At 41.1% G+C, this 24,124-nt stretch overlaps 1 protein-coding gene across 1 annotated transcript in view; it reads right to left on the bottom strand.

Annotated features, from left to right (window-relative positions):
* Positions 1-31: 31 nt before the first annotated feature.
* The window catches only part of LOC142376664 (carbohydrate sulfotransferase 11-like), a 31,040-nt gene continuing 6,947 nt past the window's right edge, over positions 32-24,124 (bottom strand). The window contains exons 2-3 of the mRNA XM_075460115.1: positions 11,680-11,759; positions 32-1,501 (exon numbers count right to left, since the gene is read on the bottom strand). Coding sequence (XP_075316230.1) covers positions 656-1,501; positions 11,680-11,759 — 926 coding nt within the window. The 3' untranslated portion in view covers positions 32-655. The remainder of the gene's footprint in view (positions 1,502-11,679; positions 11,760-24,124) is intronic.

Genomic DNA, 24,124 nt, shown 5'->3' on the forward strand with positions numbered 1-24,124 from the left:
TTTCTTCAAGAACTCAAGAACACATTCTCGATTTAATGCATTTATTTGAAAACTGTCAGAGAAATGATAAATCTATTTTGGTTTGACTTTGCAAGGTCGTAAGTAAGACAATAAATAAAAACCACATCGTAGTTACACAAAAAAAAAAAAATCTCCTCCTACAGTACAAAATGGGAAACAAGAGTCACAATAAGCTCTCACTGGTGCCTGGTGACAGAAGAAGACCCACGATCAAAGGCACACGTTTGGAGACATTCACTGTCTAAATCTTATTTGAATATTTGACATATTATGCTACTGCATCGTGTAGAGATAACATTAGTCGTGCAAATTCACTTGTGAAACAGCAGAAAACCAACGACAGTTGCAGTGACCGACATCCATTTCATTATTCTCAACAATAAAATCTCAGTTGCCTTCTTCAAGCAAAAACCTTGATCTTGCGATGGAAGGTACTCTCAAACTTGAATCTGTTTTGGGCACAAAAGTTCTTCATCCCGACACTCTTCATTTGAAAATAGTTATTTTTTTCTTTTCTTTGTGTCCGTAATAAAGCCTGCAAAGAAAGAGTAACACCCCAGAAACAGCTACTCAAACATGCGCCTGAGCCCCGGTAAGTTCGGCTTGAGTTCCACGGGTGGGTGCCGTCCCAGCCTCATCTAAACTTGAGGTAGGCTGGCACAGAGTAGTTGAAAAGCAGGAAGTCCATGCGATAGAGATTGTACAGCTTCTTCTGATAAAAAGGGCTGATGTTTTGGAAGAACTGGGCCGCCATGTCTCCTGTAGTCCTGGTGCTTTTGGACGAGGCGGGGAAGCTGACCTGGTCCTCCACCCCGGCCAGCTGCAGCACGTAGCGGGAGTCCTGCTCCAGCGTCTCGTATTTCCCCACCACGTCGTAGTGGATGAGGCAGGGGTGGCACAGCGAGTGCACCCGCTCCCAGTGTTCGTTGAAGGGCTCTTCTCGCTGGGTTGCCGGGTCCACGAGGTAATACACAAACTCCTCGAAGGAGACGTCGTTTCCCTTCTCCAGAGCTTCCGGCTGAGGGTCCGGCCTGTGCCGTCGCACTATCTTTGTGCCGTATCGTTTGTGGAAAGCCGTGTTGTAGCTCCGGGTGAATTTGTTGCGGTACGCGGACACCAGACGCTCGAAAGGCTCACGAACAAAGATAAACTTCAGGTACGAGCGCAGGCGCTGGTTGATCTCGGAGGTGGAGTACTCCGACAGGGTGCGGAGGTTTCCTGCCACGTGGGCCTCGTTGGCGGGGATTGCTAGTGGGTCGCTATGGGCGCCGGCGACGCCCGTCAGAACCATGAGCACCCGCTTCCAGTTGGTGCAGGCCACTTTGGGCACGTAGCAGTACAGCATGCCGTGCTGGTCATCCACAATGACATGCTTCAGGTCCTCTGGGATCAGGACTCTGCGTTTGCGGGTGTATGAGCGACAGGCTTCTTCTAACAGCTCCCGCCGACCCTGATGGATGGCTTGTACTGCCGACTCAACCTGCAGAGAAGAAAAGAAAAGGAAAAATCAAGTCCCCCACCACATTTACTTTCAACCTTGCTATTATGTCCAGAACGAATTTCCCGAATTTCCATGTTTTTTATGTGCGAAAAGACATATCATGAGCAAAATCGGCTATCTGTGCTATGGCAGGGTAGCCTAGCAAGCCAGACCCGTACAGCAAAAAGATGTACAGGGGTCTAGTGATGCTGGATAGCAGTGTGGGCGGGATAAACGGTTGTCTGTCAAGTTGCCTCTGCACTCGCACGCAATAGGATGGCGCAACAACCAATCAGAGCGTCGTCCCACCAACGGAGCAAGCTGGTAAATTAAACTTTTATCGTACCCGGTGAGCAAAACTCAGAAAACGTCCTTTTTTTTTTTCAAGAAAAACTTAAGTGCAGTTATCTGTTCGTCTCGCAAAGAAAAATGTATATTTAAATCTTCCAGAGTCGCTGCCAAAGCCAAATCGAAAGACTGTTCGCTGGGCGCAGCCATTGTTTACCTCTCTCTGGAACTACACACCGAAACGTCGCACCTCTGTCGTCACCAGGTAGCCCGGCCTCCGACCCCGCTCCTCACGATTTGATTGGCCCGATTAAGTTTCGATTTGCAGCCTCGCAAAACGACCACAAGTGACTAGACTAGCCCCGGAGCAAATTCAATTTGCGGTCGCTAGGGCCGTCTAGATTTCTAGGCTAATGGCAGGGGATTTCTGCTTTGAATCAGCATGGCGCTGCCTACAGTCTCAGAAAGACGAGGTCAGACAATCTGTATGTTCCACGTAGAACATTTGAACCAATCCTGACCATCTGCGGGGGGCTTTACAGATAGCGTGGGCGCTGAAGCTTTAAACCAGGTTGACTGGATGCAAAACAAGAAACGTCCACAGGACTCCGGTGTAAAAGATTAACGCAATGTATTTATTCCAAAGTTTTCCGAGGAATCTTGTTACAGGAGTATTCCAAATCAAAGTTTCTCATCCGAAAAGGTACTGCGGTTAGTAAACTGTGTCGCTCGGTCCTTAATTAAGCCTCAACTGTCTCCAAACACCTGTGTGCGCTAAAGCGCTGCTTTCTTAAAGCGACAGTAATATAAACAATGGCTTCTAACAAAATGTTACAAAATTCTATTCAAATAAACATGAATTCAATCAAATGAATTAAATAACCTTCCACCTATTTCTAATCAATGTTTTATTAAATTGACATTCATATGAACTTTCACACTAAACAAACAAAAGCATGTAGAAACACCCATTGGCTGTAAATGGGGTTGCCAACCGTCAACTTGAAAAACGGAATCGTCCCGTATTTAGACACAAAAGCCGTTCCTAAATCCCTTCCGATTCAGCTTTTCAAGTTGACGGTTGGCAACCCCATTTACAGCCAATGGGTGTGTATTGTGAGGAACAGATGAAAACGATAACCTCAAGCTGCAAGTATCAGAATGGTAATGTTCTATCAGTTTCAACAGTATTAGAAATGCACTCTTTGTCAGCTGAATGAGCAAGTGAGCAGGCGTTAGCAGCCCCAGCCCTGCGAGGTGCGGCTAAAGGCCGTAGCTCCTGGGCAGCCACTAGCATCTGCAGCTAGGCCAGCCAAGCTTGTGAGCGATGCGTTTCCAATGGTGTTACACTTGCATGAGACTTTGTACAACTGAGAGTCGCTCTCTGGTTAAAAGATCTGGTCACAGCATAGCAGAGTCTGAGTAAACATAGCTAGCAGAGGGGCTAATTACCATCTTCCCCATTCACTGTATGAGGAAAAAGGTGATGTCTCATCTCCAAGCAATTCAAGGCTATGAGATGTTGTTTTTTTTTTTTTTTTAACAACCAAAATCAATCTTTATGAACACAGAAGAGTTTTCAGACAAGTAATTACAGTTAAAGTGGGACTTTAAACACGATAATTCATGATGATCACAATGATCACTTCCAATTTGTTGCTCAGTTTCGGTTTATTTTCAGTTTTGCTGAAAAAAAAGAAAAAAAAAAAGAAAAAAAAAAAAAAAAGAGTTGACCTGATAAAACATCTAGAGAAGAAAACCTTAAACTTGTTGAACAAAAACCACCATTAAATAAATAATATTAAAGGAGAATTCCGGCCATTTTACAAACATATCCCATCTGTTGGAGACCCAGGAAAGTTGGCCAAAGGGAAAACCGCGAGAAATTTTCATGCCCGCTACGCAAAGTTGTCCAATTGCGCTGATTTCCATGAAAGCGGGCTCTATCGGGCAAGCGTTTAACCTTTCCTGAGGCTCTTAACGTGCATCAAAATACTTTTGACCGAATTGGCCGTGGTGTCAGTAGCAATACAATTCAACCCAGGGGCTAACCATACCATTAGCTAGCACAGACATGATACATTTTGAGATTTCAAAAACAGCGCACTTACCTCTCTCAGCTTCCGTGTTCCACAGGCGTGCGCACAAATTAATCACCGAAGTCATACACTATAGTATTCCAAAATTGTCTTTTTGTCCACCAAAAACGACCCTCGGGAACCGAACTACACATTGCCATGTTTGTTATTGTTTCCTATCGAACAGCTGACTCGTTTCAACACCCATTTTCGCCGTGATGTCATGAGGTGTCACATGACTGCTCGAAGGAGCGCACCTCCGCCTGTGGAACACGGAAGCTGAGAAAGGTAAGTGCGCTGTTTTTGAAATCTCCAAATGTATAATGTCTGTGCTAGCTAATGGTATGGTTAGCCCCTGGGTTGAATTGTATTGCTACTGACACCACGGCCAATTCGGTCAAAAGTATTTTGATGCACGTTAAGAGCCTCAGGAAAGGTTAAAAGCTTGCCCGATAGAGCCCGCTTTCATGGAAATCAGCGCAATTGGACAACTTTGCGTAGCGGGCATGAAAATTTCTTGCGGTTTTCCCTTTGGCCAACTTCCCTGGGTCTCCAACAGATGGGATATGTTTGTTAAATGGCCGGAATTCTCCTTTAAGGTTATCCAAATTTAGACCAAAACTCTCTTAATCAGATTCTTCTCCTCCGGTGGTCCTCATAAAAAAAAAATAAATAAATAAATAAAAAAAACGGGTCTCCCCATGCAACCCGCAAACTGCATTAATAAAATAAGGGGTCATCCAGTTCATCTCGGTCTCTTCCTGGCACAAATGTCTTATTTACTCCTTTCATTTATTCAGCCTGGCTCACCCCTGCGGCGGTCAGAGCCCTGGGACTCACAGTTTGACTCTGTGTCCGACCCTATGTGTGGCTCTCTGTGTTTCCTGGCCGACACAGAAACATCAAGGACACACCAGAGTGGTCAAACCCTGTAGCGCCAATGCTTCGGTACGAGTTTGTGCTCCGCGTGTGTTAAACAGAGTCTTTGAATCTCATGTTTTAATCTCCTAATGTGAACGTTGAGCATAATTTTGTACAGAATTTATACAGTAGAGTAAAACCTATGTAAACTTGTGTATCATGTGTCATCATTAAAGTTTTGGCTTCTACATAAATCAGAGGCAACATGATATACATGTTGTGCAGCTTAGCAACTAAATCAACAATGACGATGATGATAATTTAATTAACATTGTAGCACCCACAGTTGCAGATATGCAACTGCCAATAAACCATAAATATTGGTTTATTCCCACCCATTTTTACATAAAATGTAATGTAAAAAAATATTACACATGAATGTAAATAATGTATGTAAATTTAAAAAAATCAAATAATTTAATGTAAATAAAAATATAAATAAAATATAATGTAAAAAAATAATGTAAATAAATAAAAAGCTTGTTGCATATCTGCAACTGTGGGTGCTACAAGGTTAAATTCAGTTTTATTTATATAGCGCCAAATTACAACAAATGTCATCTCAAGGCCATCTATAGTCCAATTCAAGCCAATTGGAGTTCAATTCATTGTAATCATAATCCAATGATATCCAATTAATTAATTTAAAAATAATCCAATTCATTCATATCGAGCCAATTGAAAAACAATTTCCTAGCTAAGGAAACCAACAGATTGCACAGCCCAATAATAAAGAATTACAGTAGTCCAATCTTGAAGTAACAAATGCATGGAGCAGTTTTTCCTGCATCACTCTGAGACAAGATGTTCCTGATTTTAACAATATTACGAAGGTGAAAGAAGGCAGTCCTAGAAACCTGTTTTATATGCGAGTAAAATGATAAATTCTGGAAATACAGGAAATCCAAGGAAATACCATCTCGAGTAACTATGTAGCTAGACAGTTTCTCCCCGAGGTGCTCAGGTCCAAAGATAACGACTTCAGTTTTGTCTGAATTTAGAAGCAGACAGTTCCGAGTAATCCAAGTCTTTATGTCTTTAAGACATGCTTGTAGTCTGACCAACCTATTGGGTTCATCTGGTTTTATAGATAAGTACAGCTGAGTATCATCAGCATAGCAATGGAAATTTATGCCATGCTGTCTAATAATGTTACCTAATGGAAGCATGTATAAAGTGAAAAGAATCGGTCCAAGCACAGAACCCTGAGGAACTCCATGACTTAATCTGGTGTGTGAGGAAGATTTTTCATTTACAAGAACAAACTGAAATCTTTCAGATAAATATGACTTAAACCGGCCTAATGCAGTTTCTTTTTTTTTTTATTTATTCAGACACATTGTCAGGTTTGTGTGAGGAGGGAGGACACGGATGCGGACTTAAGAAAAAAAAAACTGGATTTATTCACCAAAAAACAAAGTAACAACACAAAGCACGGCTAGGCCGGATTCAAAAGTCAAACTGTGGAAAAACAAACAAAAAGACTTGGCATGGAATAAATATATAAATACTTAGCTTGGACAAAACTGGTAGCATGGGTGAATAGACATGAATGGCAACAAAGATCCGGCAAACTAAGAGGGGAGACTGGAAACTAAATAGGGAATGAGAGTGATTGGAGAGTGAGTGCAGCTGAGGGAAAAAACACAGGTGAAGTGAGTGAACTAATAAACAGAGTGCAGGGAAACTAAGACATGACTAAACTAAACATGGACTAAGAACCAAAAACCAAGGCATGAACACAAAAACCTAACCTAAAACATAAAACTAAAAACGAGTCCATGGGCGTGACACACATTGTTTCGAGTTTTGCGCCCTGACGCTTTGACATATTCATTTATCGACCCGTATGTTTCCCTTTCACACCTTCAGAGACATTTTTTTTTGCCACACTCCCTTTCATCATCTGCACTGACAGCTCTCTTGATGGGGCCATGTTTCCTATCAGTCACCTCATTGAGCTCTGAGAGCACCCTACTTAAACTGCAGACTCATTTGCATATTTAGACTCGTGCAGATATTTCTTTTAGAACTGCAAATTACAAGGCAATTCCATCATTTTCCCAATACTTTATCTGAAAAAAGACAAAAGAATCACAAGTAAATAAATCTGTTTTTTTTTTTTTTACTTCCAAAATGAAAAAACTGAACATCCTACAAGTGTGGGGATTCAATTCTTTTTGCCAGGGGTTGTAAATGCTGGACTGCCCAAGTAGGCAGCATTATTCAGGCATAATTAACTTTAATACCTTTTATTGGCAACAGGTGCTTTCGCCCAGAGGAGCCATTAATTCCAGTCTTTATATTGAATTTAGCATCAGTTCTGCTTAAAAAAAAAATAGATAACCAAAGAACTATATACATCTCAGGGTACTCATTGACATCATTGTCCATGTGCTCTTCCTTGGTCAAACAAAAACCCAGTCACTATGAAATGTATGATTAACTATTGATTTTAAGAGCTTAATGTACCTCTTCAGGGCGTTGTGCTCCACTTAAGTTACTTATTTTCCCATCTGATCATTAAAAGCTATCAAATAAACAGAAAACAAAAATGCACATTCTGTTTTTGCAGAAATACACATTCAGGTCATTCTGTTTCCATTCTGACAGCTCCGCAGAAGCCTTTAAGTGGAACAGAATAAAGAAAATACCAGGAGCACTTAAAAGTAAGTGATGCCTGCTCGTTTTTATTTTTTATTTATGACAGCTCCACTTTCCTTCCCCTCACACAGAGACTTAACTAAAAACAGCTGTTACAGAGGTGCTTTTACAGGACTGTGTCTCCAAGCACAGCTCATGGATGAATTACTCAAAAGGCTTGTTGAGTTATCTTTATTCTCACAATCAGTCTGTTCCAAAGCACAGTTTGGGATATAAACTGACCCCAGATCCTGGAGGCTTTGTTAGAAACAGCCTTACACAACCTGAAAGTGTTCTGGGAAACTTAAAACTGTCCACTAAAATATTTTAGAGGACTCCTGGAGGAACTTTGGTCCACTCTTCTTTACAATGTAGCCTCAGCTCATTGAGGTTTGCAGTATTTATTTATGCACAGCTCTCACAGCATTTCAGTCAGGCTGAGGTCTGCACTCTGACTGGACCGTTGCAACACCTTGATTCTTTACTTTTTCACACATTCTGCTGTAGATCTGCTGCTGTGTTTGGGATCTTTGTCCTGTTGATGAGCCAGTTTCAGCCCAGCTTTAGCTGTCAGACAGACGGCCTCACATCTGACTCTAGAAACTTAAACTTTCATCAAATGGAGACATTTTTAAATCCAGGTTAAAAACATTTCTGTTCTCATGTGTCTATGCATGAAATCTGCACGATATCTTTGAACTTATCTGGACTGTTGCTTGTTTTTAAAATCATTTAAATGATTTTATTTGTTTCTCTTTATATTCTTTTTTTGTATTTTAATGCTTCTTCCACTCCCTGCTGCAATGCTTTTATTTTATGTAAAGCACTTTGAATTGTTTGTACATGAAATGTGCTGTATAAATAAATTTGATTTGATTTGATAGAACACTTTGATATCCAGAGGAGTTCATGGTGGACTCAATGACTGCAGGGTGCCCAGGTCCTGTGGCTGCAGAACCAGCCCAGATCATCAGCCCTCCACCACCGTGCTTGACAGCTGGTGTGAGGTGTTTGTGCTGATGTGCTGTGTTTGGTTTGCTCTAAACGTGCTGCTGTGCATTATGAGCAAACATCTGTACTTTGGTCTCATCTGTTCCAGAAGTCTTGTGGTTGTTTCAGATGTAACTTTACAAACCTAAGCTGTGCTGCCATGTTCTTTTTAGAGAGAAGAGGCTTTCTCCTGCAGCCCTTCCACACAAGCCATACTTGTTCAGTCTTTTTCTAATTGTTCTGTCAACATGCTAACTGAGGCCTGTAGAGTCTGAGATGTGGCTCTTGGTTTTTTTTCAGCTTCTCTGAGCATTGCACAGTCTGACCTTGGGGTGACCTTGCTGGGACGTCCACTCCTGGGAAGATTGAAAGCTGTCTTGAATGTTCTCCACTTGTGAATAATCTTTCTCTCTGTAAAACGATGGACTCCAGATAGTTTGTAAACGGCCTTATAATCCTTCCCAGGTTGACGGGCAGCAACAGTTGCTTCTCTAAGATCACTGCTGATGTCTTTCCTCCTTGGCATCGTGTTAACGCACACCTGAATGCTCCAGAGCAGCAAACTGCCAAAACTTCTGCTTTTTATAATGATCATTTAATCAAGTGTGTTTGATTAGCAGCACCTGGCTGCTACCTACCCTCTTTAAGACCTCATAAGGACTAAATAGTTTCTGACACATAAAACCTTAGAATTTAACGAGAGTGTACCTTCTTCTTGTCATGACTGTAGTCAGAACTCTGTAATCAAACATAAACTTTATTGCTGTGTTCAGTGCCGTTTAAGTTGCTGGAGGGTGCGCTGAACAAAAACCAATCAAATAATGTATTGCATTTCCTGACTGATTTTAATTATGCTGTTATGTAACATGCATGTGAACCAAAGAAATGCCTCAATAATCCTAACTCCTCTCTTGCCTCTGTCAAAGGCAGAGCTATTATTTGTCTGCAGGCTGACGGCAGGATTAGAATGTAATAAATCTTGTGTCATTCAGCAAAGAACTTTTTTTATACGATGACATAAAAACAACATTAAGGCAATTGTGCTTGACATAAACATTACAGCTGGCAGGAGGGGGATTTGTCTATTGGATATATTCAGAGCAGTTTATGAGGGCTGGTGCAAAACAGATGCATTTTATTGCCTTTATCTCAGATGCTGACAACTCAAATCAGTGCGTTTCATTGCTCCATCGTCCCTGCCGGTTCATACTGAGGTTCAAACATTCCAGGAGCTGACTTGTTTATCTTTGCTGTAGATACGCAAGCAAATTAATGTCAGCAAAAAGACAATCTCAAAGATTCTGAGTCTGGAGGGAGAACATACAGAGTTCCATGGGACACAAAAATGGGATCAAAGCTCATAAATGAAACTGCTCAGTTTGCTCTGAATGTTCAGGCGTTAAAAGCTCATTTTTAAATGATTTTGATCAGTTTTGGGTAACTTAGAGAGAGCCCCGCTGGTCATGCTCCAACATGGCCGACAATATCTAAATTCGTATCAAAACCAGTCATTCATTTAGTTTGTTATCGTGGACATTTTGCCTGTAAACATTCATCTGACTGGAAAATCTTTACACTAAATTTATGTGGAACATTTGGTGTAAGTTTGGTAGTTTTTAAAGGAAGCAGCAGGAGTTTCACAAGCCATGTGTCAAAGGCAGCTCAAAATGAGGATGTGTTCACGGCGTGTTCTACACTCCGAAAAGTCCCTGCTCAGATGGAGGCGGCGCGTTGGAAAGGTGTCAGTTCTGAACGCTGCAGATGCGGCAACTCTGTCGGCCCCTTTCCCGACCACTTCACAACATAAAGCCTTCACTGAAGGAGTTCTGAATCAATTAATATTTTACTGTTATTTCTTAGATCTTTTTTTTTGGCTTATCATGTATGCAAATTAAAGAAAAATCATCATAAAAAAAATAATAATAATAAAAATGACTGTCCCCTGCTTATAAAAGAATTACCGTAAATTCCGGACTATAAGCTGCTAATTTTTCCCAGGCTTTGAGCACCGCGGCATATAATACGGTGCGGCTAATATATGCTTTTTTTGTTTTGTTTTCATGCAGCCAAAAACATTTTGCCTCGTAACATTAGACCAATACAATTAAGGAATAGTTCAGTGATCCACTGAAATTGTACAATAAATCAAACACACTTACACTACTAAATTATTGTAAATCGGCCATTTGTACTCATCCTCAACATGGAAAACAAACAAAGAAATGCGTATGATGCAGCTTTTTTTTTTTTTTTTTTTTACCAGCCGTGTTACAGGCACTGTTCGGGAAAAAAAAGCATTTTCAGTATGTATTTGTTTCTGTTACCATATGCATTTAATTAAAAGTTTTAAAATTTCTAATTTCTCATGTTTCATCTTTCTGTGTAAATATCTCATATTACTATGTGGCCACCCGCGGCTTATAATCCGGTGCAGCCTATTCTAGTACAAAATGGATTTTCTATTTAAATTGAGAAAGTGCGGCTTAGGCTACGTGCCCACGACAACGCTCTGAAGCATAAACGCAGATGTCCGTTTTTTTCCTCCACAATTTATCTGCGTTCTCACGAGCGCTTGGGGGTGGATATCTGTCTATCCATGGGAACAGGGAAAACGTATAAAACTCATAGTTTGCCGATGTAGTATGCACGCCCCGGACGTAGGTGGCAGTAGCAACAATACCTTTGGTATTGTTATATGAGTTACATATATTAATAAATATGAGAAATTTCTGTTTTGTGGCTACTTCCTCCGCGTCAGTTGGAAGAAAATGGCGAAGCGTGGCGGCAACAACAGTACGGTCCAGTTGCTCCTGAACACGACACTGAACTACAAAGCCAGGAAGGCAGTGGATAATGTGGATTGGGAGAGTGTCCAAAATAAATATAGTGAGATATGTGAGACGTTCATGGAGAACTACCCACTTAACGTGTGCAAAAAACGCACTTCTGCATTTTGAATTGTTCCTACGGCGACGAGAGGTTGGATCGTTTTCAAGATCTCCACTCTGGAGGGCGTTTGTCTTTTCTCCGTTTTGAACTCCTAAAAACGCCGTCGCCGTGTGCAAGATAGGCACATCTGTCGAAATGTTCTGCGTTTATCTGTCGTTATCGTTGTCGTGGGCACGTAGCCTTATATTCAGGTGTGCTCTATAGTCCGGAATTTACGGTGGTCATGCTAGGAACACACAAAGATGCAAAAGAAAAAGAAGAAAAACGTGCTGAACCGAGTCCAGGCCGAGCAGCAGAAACTGGACTGACCTGGTCGCCATCGTACAGCGTCTGTAAGGGACCCCTCCTCGACTTCTGCCCACTCCTCCTGTCTCCCAGCTGCTCCGAGGCTGAGGAAACAGAACACATCTGTAACCGAAGCAGCCCAGATTTGATGCAATGTACACGGAAGCCGAAACTGAAATAATGCAATGATGAGTAATAAGAAACAACAGTTCTTAGTATATTCAACTTCAAAAAGTGATATACAAACAATCACAAACATCAAATACACAAGAACTGGAATACCCTAGTAGATCTCTTTTGAAAGCAAACACTATTTTTGCCCCTTAGACTGTCAGAATCACTCCAGATGTTACAAGGTCAGAGTTACAGATCTTTGAATGCACTAAAAAAAACATATTTCTCATGCCCAAACCCGAATATTTTTGCAAACCGAGTGCTGTAGATGACTGTAGTTTTGACCCATTAGTTAGAAAACGCAAGCTCGATGTCCCACCCTCATGTAGGAGGTTAAAAAATAGCTGCCGAAATACTGCATCGTCAAAAAAAGCTCGAAAGCAGTAAGTGCACCGCCAAACAGGAGAGGAAACCGACAATAAAAATGTCATCTGGGAGCGGGAAAAGAAAAAAAGAAGATTGGTTGGATTTTTACAGTTTCATCTGCTGCAGTGCTTGTGTAGTAAAATGAAAAAGTTTTGGCAGTGAAAAACGTACAATTTGCTTTGTGTAAAAAGTTGCTTTTTTTCAGTCTGACAGACTGTTAAGTTCCGAGAAGCATCGTCGGGTAACAAGCCGGAGATACTGTTCAGCACGTATGAGCTTTCAGTCTGGAGTCCAATTACACAGCTTCAGAGGCTCAGAGTCTGGGGCACGGCTTCACCTGAAACCACAATTTAATTTGGGCAAACGTAGTGAACCCATTGTATCTAAGAGAGGACCCGGTGGTGCAGCTTTGTAAAGGAAAACAAAAGACAACTTCAGGCCAACCTCTACCGATTAAAGTTTCCAACAAAATGTCAAAGACTTCTCTGCACTGGAAAAAAATCAAAGTCTTACCAAGTATATTTGTCTCATTTCTAGTTCAAATATCTCATTACACTTAATATCAGACACAACTGCCTAATAAGTACCATTTCAGCCAGATATAGGGACTTGTTTTAATACAATACATCTGGAATATCTTGTTAAATGAAAAAGTCTTGAAAACAAATTGTTTTGAGTCACATATCATATGAAACAAGCTTTTTTTTTTTCATTTGAAGAGGTTTTTAAGCTAATTTCAAGATCACTTTTATCTCAAAAGTCCTAAATATCACATCTTATTTCAAGAAATCTTGGCAAGCCGATTTTCACTAGTTCCATTGGCAGATTTTTTTGCTTATTTCAAGCAAAAACTTCTTTTATTTGTTGTTTTTTTACTTATTTTTGGAGGGGCATTTTTTTCCAGTGTGCACACCTGATACAGTGCACAGTGAAAATGAGTACACCCCTGTTGAAAAGTAACATTTTGAACAATATTTTAATACACACACAAGTTATTCCCAAAACCTGCATAGAGTAAGTTTAATACAACATCTGTTCAGCTTACAACAGAAAAGAAAGGTCAATAATATAACTTAAATGACATATTTGTCCATTTTTGTGAAATTATGCTGGTGTAAAAGTGAGTACACCCCTATGTTAAACTCCCTTGTCTCCTCAGAGACAAACAAACTAAGGATATGGATTGCTGGAACCATGTCCTGTGATCTGATGACACCAAGATGAACAAATTTGCTTTCGATGGTGTCAAGCATGTGTGGTGGTAAAAAGTGATTTGTACAAAGAAAAGTGCCCCATGCTTAAAGTCAAGCATAGTAGTGGGAGTGACATGGTTTGGGGCTGTATGGATGCCATCAACAGTAGGAAGCTGAATTTCACCAAAAGAAACATGCTTGTCAACATGTACTGTGACTACTGAAGCAGATCATGATACTCTCCATAGGATTTCAGTCAAATCTCACACACGTCTCTTTTAGCCTGGTGCAGACTCAAAATGTAAAATTTCAATGTAAGGCAAGGATGAATCGCACAACGATGACCTCCCTTTTAATGCCTTTTCATTTCATGACATTTCGGGCCAACACGGCCCATTCTCAGGGAGTTTAACATAGGGGTGTACTCACTTTTGCACCAGCATAATTTCACAAAAATGGACAAATATGTCATTTAAGTTATATTATTGACCTTTCTTTTCTGTTGTAAGCTGAACAGATGTTGTATTAAACTTACTCTATGCAGGTTTTGGGAATAACTTGTGTGTGTATTAAAATATTGTTCAAAATGTTACTTTTCAACAGGGGTGTACTCGTTTTCACTGTGCACTGTATCTACCAACAGCTTTTAAATGACTTCAGATTGCACTGAGCAAAAGCACAATGATGAATTCTTCTCTTCTCTCAAATCGACACTTTTGGAAAACACATTTGTTTTCAACAGAGTTCAATTAAAAGACCGAAAGCTCTCACATATCAGTCCATTACAGCTTCAGGGTGTAGATGTGAAAAAAATCCCATCCCAAGTTTTCTAAAAAGAAATGCAATGAAAACTTAAATCTGTATTTTTTCAAACTTATTTGAGCCTTTAACTGGGATGAGAATAATGAGACAACCAAGAAATGTCGAAAAATTGATTTCAGCAAGAACGGACGGATCCATCTTACGAGACTTCAACAGTTAATATAATCAGTTATTAAAAAAATGTAACTTCAAAAAAGCTGATGTGCCACAATGGGAAACATCTCAAGCAGCGTTTGCTGAGTGTTCTGCTGGTATCAAAATATGGGTTTATTCATATTTTCCAAATACAACGTCAAGTTCGTCAGTGGAGACACGAAATCTTTAACAGACAAGAGTACAAAGGAAATCATTTTCAAACACATGAACAAATGACAGATCTAGCGTTTTCCAGAAATAGTTTGTAGCAACATCGAGCTGCGACTAACTGAATAACCCCCCCCCCCCATTCTCTTGGGAAAATGTTAGTCACTAATTGTTTCTTAGAAAAATAGCTGAGATGTCACGTCATGGCAAAATATCTTAAAAAAAAAACACCAAAAACTGAAAAAGTAGTGAGATATAATCACATTTAGCTTTAGATATCTGAACTGAGGGGTAGCGATGGCTCGGGGAGGTTTACTTCCACAGATCTTCAATAACATACATTAAAGTGTCTGAAAGAAGAGTTCTAGCAAACATTAGAATCAGATATTAAGGGTTAAAAAAAAACAATTAAAATACATAAACATATTGATGTGCTCAGCCAGTTAAAAGTTAGACCAGGAACTACTGTTGCAGTTGCTTTTGTTGCTAATAAAATTCAACCCTCTTTTCTTCGTTTTTCTCTTCTTTAGACAAATAAATTATTTTTGTTGTGTATTATATTATATTAAGTATTATACATCCTTTGCACACTACCATAGCCTACAGATACGTAGCTTTGAACAGCTTCATGCAAAGCTAACGAAATCCGACAGCCAGCATCACGCGTTTGTTTGGCGCGTTGTTTGTGCACGTCCTCAGAAACTAGCGCTGGATTTATAGGTGAGGCGTCGCTCACGGTGACGTAAAAATGACGTTTCAGGCCAGGCGCGACATGAAAAGGCGGCGCAGCGCGTTGTCGTGCACCAGTTGAATTTCGTAACTTTGCGCGCGCTGAGAACGACAAACCGGATGGACCAACTGGAAAACAGGCTAACGGCTGACGGTTCTTTCATGTAAAATACTTTGTGCATTTATTTGTAAATAAATGATGTCGTTAGGAATTTGTTGTCGTTTCATTCACTGGAAGCGGCTTTGAGTATTAGCGCTATATAAATCCGACCCATTATTATTATTATTATCGTTGCATCCTGAAAGGTAACAATAATTCCCAAGTGTGTCCATTGAAGCACACTAACAAACAAACAAAGAAAGCGTAACACAATACGCTAGGTTCTAAGCATTTCATCTTCTCGACTTTCGTCTTAGAGTAGTTAGCGGTAACCTTCACGAAGCAGAAACGCCTCTGTGACGGAGAAGATTGCAACTACTGGCGCATCGACTTGCGCCACCATAAACACCCGGCACAAAATCGTGACGTCATCAACACTGCTCGCGCTAGCCGACACAGCAACCATGCTAGAGCCTTTAGAGCAGAGATACTCATTGCGCGGCTCGCGAGCCACATGCGGCTCCTCAAGCTTTAATTGGCGGCTCGCACTCGCATAGTAGCTTATAACAATATGGTAACAATAACAATACATTTTTTTCAAATAACGTACAGCGAATACTGCACAGTATTAAGTATTTTTATTAAGTTTGCGTTTTTGTAGTATTAAGTATTTTTATTAAGTATTAATTAAGGCTTAATGGTGTTTCCTAAAGGGGGAACTGTTAAACCTGGTAACGCAGCCCGCTTAAACCACCGTCACACTTGACCGCAGAGCACGCTAGCTCCTTTAGCCATGGGTTTTTAATTTAAAAAAATGGCAAAAACCAGCACAAAAACCATGCTCATCCTGAATGTCTCACTATGATTACAACAACAAACTACAAGTACAACATGAAGAAAGTCAAGGGCATGCATGCCAGCTTCTGCTCATCCCAGTTTTAAGGTAAATGTGGTCTGAATTGAAAATGTATTGGCTGTGTTGTTCCTTTTTTTGTGGGATGTTTTATATGTAGAAATGCATATTTGCAAAAGGGGACTTTAGTATGTTGTCGTAAAAGTGGCTCTTCCCTTGATTTTGCTCTGCCAATGTGGCTCTGGTGAACAAAATAGTGAGTATCACTGCTTTAGAAGGTGGCCGGCGGCAGTGTAGGGCCAAATCTGACTGGGATGTAGGATCTTAAGGCTGATTTATGGTCGGAAACCAGGTCGTCTGCGTGTGTGTCGCAGTTAACGCAGACATGCCCCCCCCTTACGCAGACACTCTGGTGCACCTCCCCAAAATTGTAACTCATCGCAGACAGTGCCGCAGATATCACCGCAGGGAGGAGAGAAAGGAGGCCTCTGATTGGTCAACTTTACATCCGCTCTACACTATGCGTATTTCCGGTTTGCTAACCTGCTAATGGTGACGCTAACCGTGCTAACCGTGACGATTGTTTCGCCTCTCTGCCAGCTCCAGTAGTAGCAATATTTCTTCTATTTCTAGATCGATCAGCTGCATCTCAATCAAAGTGCGCATTCGTCCAGTCAACACCCACCACACCCACAATCCTAGCTTGTTCGTGATTGTCCCTCTTGCGTTGTGGCGTGGGATTAACATAGAGCAGACAGCGCTTCAAAAGTAGGCATAAATCAAAAATAACTGCGTCGTGTCTGCGACAAGCTCACTGCGACACACTGCTGCGAGAGTATACACGGCCCTTTAAGAGTCACCAGCGGTAACTTTTTGCTACTTAACAGTGAAAAATGTGTTTGTGAAAATAGCTGGCGAGAGATCGATACCACTTTAGAAACATTTGCGCACGGAGAAAAACTTTGAAGAAACAGAGTGATGACAGTGAGTCATCTGGTGTGCCCCCTAGTGGAAACCTCCTGTAACAGGCCTAGCACACAGGTGTGTGGACACCCACAACAGAGCAAGTTGCTTACGCAAACATGCGATGAAAGTTTATTCCTTAGATGTTTGATTGTGTTGTGCTCTAAGCTTTCCCTTCCCTTGAGAGGAGGTGAACAACTGGCTCTATAATGTCAGCCATGTTAGGTCCTCATGTAAGAATCTAGTTTTAACACTCCTGACTGTTTTAGAATACATTGAGTTAATGTGTAGTAAAAAAAAGTTTGTTGTTCTATAGGCTATATGAGAAATGTAAGCTTCAACCAACACTTACTCTCATTATTATCTTGTTTAGTCAGAAAGTAAAATGTCAGAAACCGTACAAAAAAAAAAAAACTTTCCTAGTTGGAATGAATGAAAGTCAGGTCAGTAGAAGTTCAGCGCACACATTTTTGCCGCTGGGTCCTTTCAGGAAGTTAATCCCATCTTGTCTCTTCATCTAAGCAAAACTTTTCTAAAATGATGAAATAATAAGCAATAACTCAGTGAAAACAAGACATTTATTCAGGAAATTGCTCAACTCCGTCCTACGAGTGTACCGACACTTAGAATAAATTTGATTCATATTCCTCGTATGAGCTTCTCTTGTGCTCAGCCTATCACTTCAATTTATCCAACAATACTCTACACCTGGGTTCATAAATTAAAAAATCTAGCTCTTGGGGGGAAAAAAACAAGCAAAACTGGCATCATGTCCACTCCATTATTTGATTCTGCATTAAAACCGACAGCTCAGAGCTAAATTCAGAGAACGTTTAAACACACATGTGTCCTGTGTGAGCGTAGTACATAAACAATGGCATAATAATCATCTCCTCCCAGAAAGAAAGATGGATTTCTGCTGAAAGTTCTGTTGCTTCTCACTTTCTCTGCGGGAGATCACTGAACATGTAATCAAATTGACTGCACGGTTGTCTTTAAGTTACTTGAATCTGCTCTACATTATAGGCAATCAGTAATCTCCAGAGATCCATAAAACAGCAATTTGACATCCGTAGCTTTTACACACACATTCAGGATTAAAGGGATAGTTCGCCTCTTTTGACATGAAGCTGTGTAACATCCCATATCAGCAACATCATTTATGAACATCTTCTTACCCCCTGCTGCGTCCTGTGAGCAGAGTTCCAGCCTCGTTTTGGTGTTGATTAAGGTAGTCCGGCTAGTTGGCTGGGGCTTAAAAAATAAAGCGTCTTGCTTCTCAAAACAATATGCGTTCAAAAGAGTAATACATTTGCATCACAAAATTGTTCATCCAGAAAAAGTCAGACCTCACAATCTCTTGGCCCTATTTTCTCTCCCTTCGTATCAATGCGTTCAGCCGCCTGCCGACAGCCGCACCTGTTACAGTGTTTGCTGCTCGGTCTGCACTTTGGACTGCACAGCAGGCAGTGATACGAAGGGAGAGAAAATAGGGCCAAGCTATTGTGAGGTCTGACTTTTTCTGGATGAACGATTTTGTGATGCAAATGTATTACTCTGTTGAATGCATATTGTTTTCAGAAGCAAAACGCTTTATTTTTTAAACCCCAGCCAACTAGCCGGACTACCTTCATCAACACCAAAACGAGGCTGGAGCTCTGCTCACAGGACGCAGCAGGGGATAAGAAGATGTTCAGAAATGATGTTGCTGATATGGGATGTCATAAAGCTTCATGTCAAAAGAGGCGAACTATCCCTTTAAGTGTAGAGCCCGTGCTCCAACATAATACAAAAAGTGCCTAAAGAGGACCAAAACAGCACCACGCTCCTGTATGTCAACCTAATTCTTGACTTGGGTGTGTGTGGTCAGTCATAGTTGCCAAGCTGCTTAAGAGCTATAAACCCACTGGTGCACGCCAATGTGAGAAGAACACAGAAAAAGATGAAGTCATAACGAGACAGGAGGAATAAGTTCGTCTGAAGGAAACGCAGCAGCCATTCCAGTAGCAGTGTCATACTGCCAGATGTTCAATGTTAGATTTACGCCTTTGCAACAACACTACAAGCCATGCTAAAGTGTTTGTGTAACCCTAAAAGGAAGTAAGCAGTAACAAGCTGCGGTACTACCAACAACGGATTAAAGAAAAAAAAAAGAAAATCTAAATTTGGCTCTGACAACTATTACAAAAAAGGCTAAATGACGCTAATACACCTGACAAGCTATGTGCTAGCATGCTATGCAGTCAAGTTAAAACAATTCAGTTACAATAACTCCATCCTCTCCTTTTTCTGTTTGTTCCCTAACCTCCGCATTTTGTTCACTTGGTTAGACGAAAAGTTACTCAAGAATGAAAATAAATCTTACCAAGTTAACAAGGTTGCTAACGGTTAACAGGCTAACTCACTGCATTGTTAGCTTTTCTTGATTTTTAGTGGGACAATTTCACTGTCAAAAGAAATTTGTCCCTGAAAATATACACTCTACTTGCTGTGCTGTGGTACAAATCTACATATCTTACATTCTTGGACTCACGTGTTTAGACTGATAAGAATTGTTTTTACAGCAATGTTTTGCCATTTTTCCAATCCTGGAGAGTTTTTTTACAGGCAAAGCAAGATCTTAAGGCTCTAGTTCAGAGATACCACAACCTGGCCTTCAGTACAATGTCCACGTGATATTTATACCATTGAAGGGTGTTGTGCCAAAGATAAGTCTAGCGTAAACAATCAGTGAAGTGGCTGTATGAACAGAGACAGTTTCACAGCTGGAATGAACTCTCGACACATGCACTAAAACCCTCCGTTTAATGGATTCACTTCTGCCGACAAGCTGACTGACTGGCAGGAACACTCAGAGATGAATCAGCTACCGACGGGAGGTTTTGTCAAATGTGAGGGCAGCAGTCTGCTACAGTAGATGTATTTATCCAACCCGTTTTCTAAAGACATGACCACTTCCTTATGGAAACTGCCAGTGACTCAGAAGCACATTTCCAAAATGCTCACTCCCAAAGCCGACATTTTCCCCCTATTAACACCAGTCAGCGAAGGTAACGTCTGAAGCAATTTGGGAACGGACAAATACCGGGCAGACGGTGTTTTAGCAACAAGCTGAGATGTCACACTGAAGGAGCACATTGGGTGACATCACTCCCCTGCTCATCCAGCATCACTCAGCAAAGCAAGAAAATGTGCAATCCACATTTTATCAAATCAAATTTATTTGCATAGCACATTTCATGTGCAAAACAGTTCAAAGTGCTTTACTAAAATAAAAGCATTGCAGCAGGGAGTGGAAGAAGCATTAAAAATACATAAAAGAATATAAAGAGAAACAAATAAAATCATTTAAATTAATTTAAAAACAAGCAACAGTCCAGATAAGTTCAAAGATATCGTGCAGATTTCATGCATAGACACATGAGAAAAGAAATGTTTTTAACCTGGATTTAAAAATGTCTCCATTTGGTGAAAGTTTAATCTCCACTGGCAGTTTGTTCCACTTGTTTGCAGCATAACAGCTAAATGCTGCTTCTCCATGTTTAGTCTGGACTCTGGACTGGACCAGCTGACCTGAGTCCTTGGATCTAAGAGCTCTGCTGGCTTTATATTCTCTGAACAGATCACAGATTGTAAACCATCAGCAGGCTTTTAAAATCTATCCTGTGACTGACTGGAAGCCAGAGTAAAGATTTTAAAGCTGCTGTGATGTGTTCAGGTCTCTTAGTCCAGGTTAAAACTCCAGCAGCAGCGTTCTGGATGAGCTGCAGATGTTTAATACTCTTTTTGGGAAGTCCAGTTAAAAGAGCGTTACAGTGATGGAGTCTGCTGGAGAGGAATGCATGGAGGAGTTTCTCCTGGTCTGTTTGGGAGAGGAAACCTTTCATTCTGTTGATGGGTTATTTTAACAGAGAGCTAAATGAAATGATCAGGACATTAAGGGGTATAAATAGCTGAATCTGATCTGATGCCTATAAGAGAGCGGGTTAGTGTGCATTGTGAGGAAACCATCGTAAAATTAAGCAATATTTTTTGCCACTATATAGTACAATTCCCCAAAGAAAGGTCTTTGAAAGCGAGCAGCCTAAACTCCTCTACCGAAATGAGACTCGTGAGATTCGTCAATGATCCCGCCTGATGACTATGCAAAGCAGTCCAGTTGGTTTAACCCCGTCTGGACTGAAAGTGCTGCAGCATTCCTTGTGGTACTCCCAGAAGCACGAGGTTAGGAAATGCAAAACATAGAAAGGCCCATGTGTGTTTGTCCCGTCCAGGTCATAAACGGAGCTCTGTGTTTGGGTGCCACTGGGGAAACTGGGGCCCCTTCTCCTCAATTTCTCCTGCCAAAGAGCCGCTGTACTGAGAGACACTGTAAAAGGGGAAAGCCTGATCCTTTTAGGCCACAAATGTGTGTGTAAAGGGTGTTAGTGCACAGGCAGCAGTATGTGGGTGGTGGAGTCAGTTTACTGAATGTTAAAGGGAATGCATGCAGATGTGAGAGTCTTTCCGATCCCATTTAAAAAGGCACAAAGATCCAGGAGTTTGATTTGTGGGGGGTTGCATTAGTTGGCTTTGGGAATGTTTCAAACACACACCGATGTCTAAAAAGCGGTAGGTGCAAATCTCTACATCTACGACCAAAACTGACGATTCGATCCACCACACTGCCATGAGCATATCTCGACGTTGCGGCTCTAAGTAAGAAGCCTTTACCGAAACTAGGATTCTGGAGAACTTACTGGACAATTTCAATCGTAATTGGGCAAACCTGCTAGCCTGGGTGCCAGCCGAACTTAGCCCCGCCCATAAAATTTTTGGTCAGTTGGGAAATCTCTATGCTCGACATCGCGACAGTCGACCCAATCAGATTGCCAGGGCGGGCTTTATACGATGATGGACAGATGATCAACAGGGACGTTATCGACTACGTCACTAAAGAGCGCTTGGTTTGAATTCGTTTGAAACAAACATGGCTGCCGCTGGAGAGCTAGGGTGTGTAGATTCTGCCATCGAGTCTGTTCTACAGGATCTCCACATTGCATTCATTTTGAAAGACGAACAGAGGAACGCGATAAAGGCTTTTATCGATAGAAAAGATGTTTTTGCCGTCCTTCCTACAACAAGTGTGTGTTGCTTAATCTACGTCACATACTACGTTGCTCTGATTGGTTGTAGGTCTGTCCAATTGAGCGAAGAGGCATTTTTTCTCCTGGTTCGGTTGAAACTCGCCCCATACTCAAATCTCTATCGAGCGGTATCAGACTCACATTCTGACTAGAATCGTGAGTATGATGAAGTCAGGCTACAAACCTGCAAGTCACTTGAGAGAATCAGTTCTTGAAGCAGATGGTCTCAATGAAATTCTGAGAAAACAGCCAAAGTCCCGGCTCTATAGTAAGCTCCTTTGGTGTTATGTCATGAATATGCAGCTGTCGGGAGGAAGAAGCAGCAGGCCCACGCTGACCTGTCATCAGATAGCCCAGGATGGCAGGCGATCTGACAGCAGCTGGAAGCCAAAAGTGACTTCAATAGAACATCATGTGGAGATCAGGTCACATGCTGTTCCTTCCTGGATCTTTTGTTCTGTTTTTTTAATTTGATAATGCCACATCCAAAAGTTCTCAACAGCTTCGAGGCATTAAAACTGATGCCATGAATTCTGTCCAATGAAGCCCAGGAACAGGATTTTTTTTCCCCTCTAACTCACTTTGTGTGCTCTGATGAAGCTGAACAGTTCATTCTTAGGACTGCGTAGGACTCATAGGTGCACGTCAAGCCCCAACAAGGAAGGAATGAGCTGAGGGCAAGTGATAAAGTCAGCTGCCCTGAGGCCCAAAGAAAAGTCCCAGGTTGTGCTCGAGACTTAATAGCTAGAACATACAACACGAGAGCTGTCAGCCCACATCTGTATCTATAAAGTTACTGGCGACTTATAAAGCGGTGCTCCTTGGTTTTACTTCCCAGACCATGAAAGGAGGAGATCCTGACAACGCTGTAAAACGTGACACCACATTCCTGAACATGCTGCACCACACAGCCTCTTTAGTACCTGCGTTTGTGTAAAATAAGCTAAGAGCGGAACCACAGAGGCCCTTCAAATAAAGTCAACACTATGAAAAGCCCAGGACTGGTTTTTAGAAGAAAAAAAAATGTATTATACATGTATACACAGGACATGAACAGCGAAACCAACCTGCTTCTGTGTAATTATCCTGAATTTAGATCAGCGCTGCGAGTCCAGGGCACAGAAGTCTGCGATTCAAAAGACACTGCAATTTTAAACTAACTTTATACTTTGCAATGCATTCCTTTGTTATGTGGCCCCTCTCTTGCAGCTTTATATAGCCTTTGAGTAAACATTATAACTTTTACCCCAGATGGAGCAGAAAAGGGGAGTTTAAAGAGCTCCAAAAGCAGATAGGAACAGTGTGGCTTTATGTCTCAAACCAATTCATTTGAATTTAAAGCCAAAGAGAAACATGCGCTGCTTTCCAAGTACATTCAAACTACAAGAAACCAAGCACACGGAGCAACCTCTGTGCAAAAGTTGCTTTTATAGCCGTGTTAATCAATACACAAAAGCTTATGAGTTGAATATAAACTAATTGTTTTAGTAATAAGTAAAATGTCGGGGAATAGATCACTTTCTTTCTATTTTTAATATGACTCTTTTGTATTGTTGGTCAGTTAAATTCGTGACAAAACAATTTAGTTAAGAAACTAATCCGTAGATTAATGGATAGTAAAAATGACAATCTGAGATGTACTCTACAAAAATCTGTGGTTGTTAAGGAAGAAATTCTGTTGTCAACCACGTAATTATAGGGTATAACGTGTAATTCAACTTAGTCGGTCATGACTCGAGGAGCCCAACAGAACTACATTACCTGCAAAGAGCAGAGATGCAACCCTGAGGCTCCCACACCAGACACCCTCCTCTCCCCGACTACAACTCATTCCAGCCAC

The sequence above is a fragment of the Odontesthes bonariensis genome, chromosome 3, assembly GCF_027942865.1.
Source record: "Odontesthes bonariensis isolate fOdoBon6 chromosome 3, fOdoBon6.hap1, whole genome shotgun sequence".
Lineage (NCBI taxonomy): Eukaryota > Metazoa > Chordata > Actinopteri > Atheriniformes > Atherinopsidae > Odontesthes > Odontesthes bonariensis.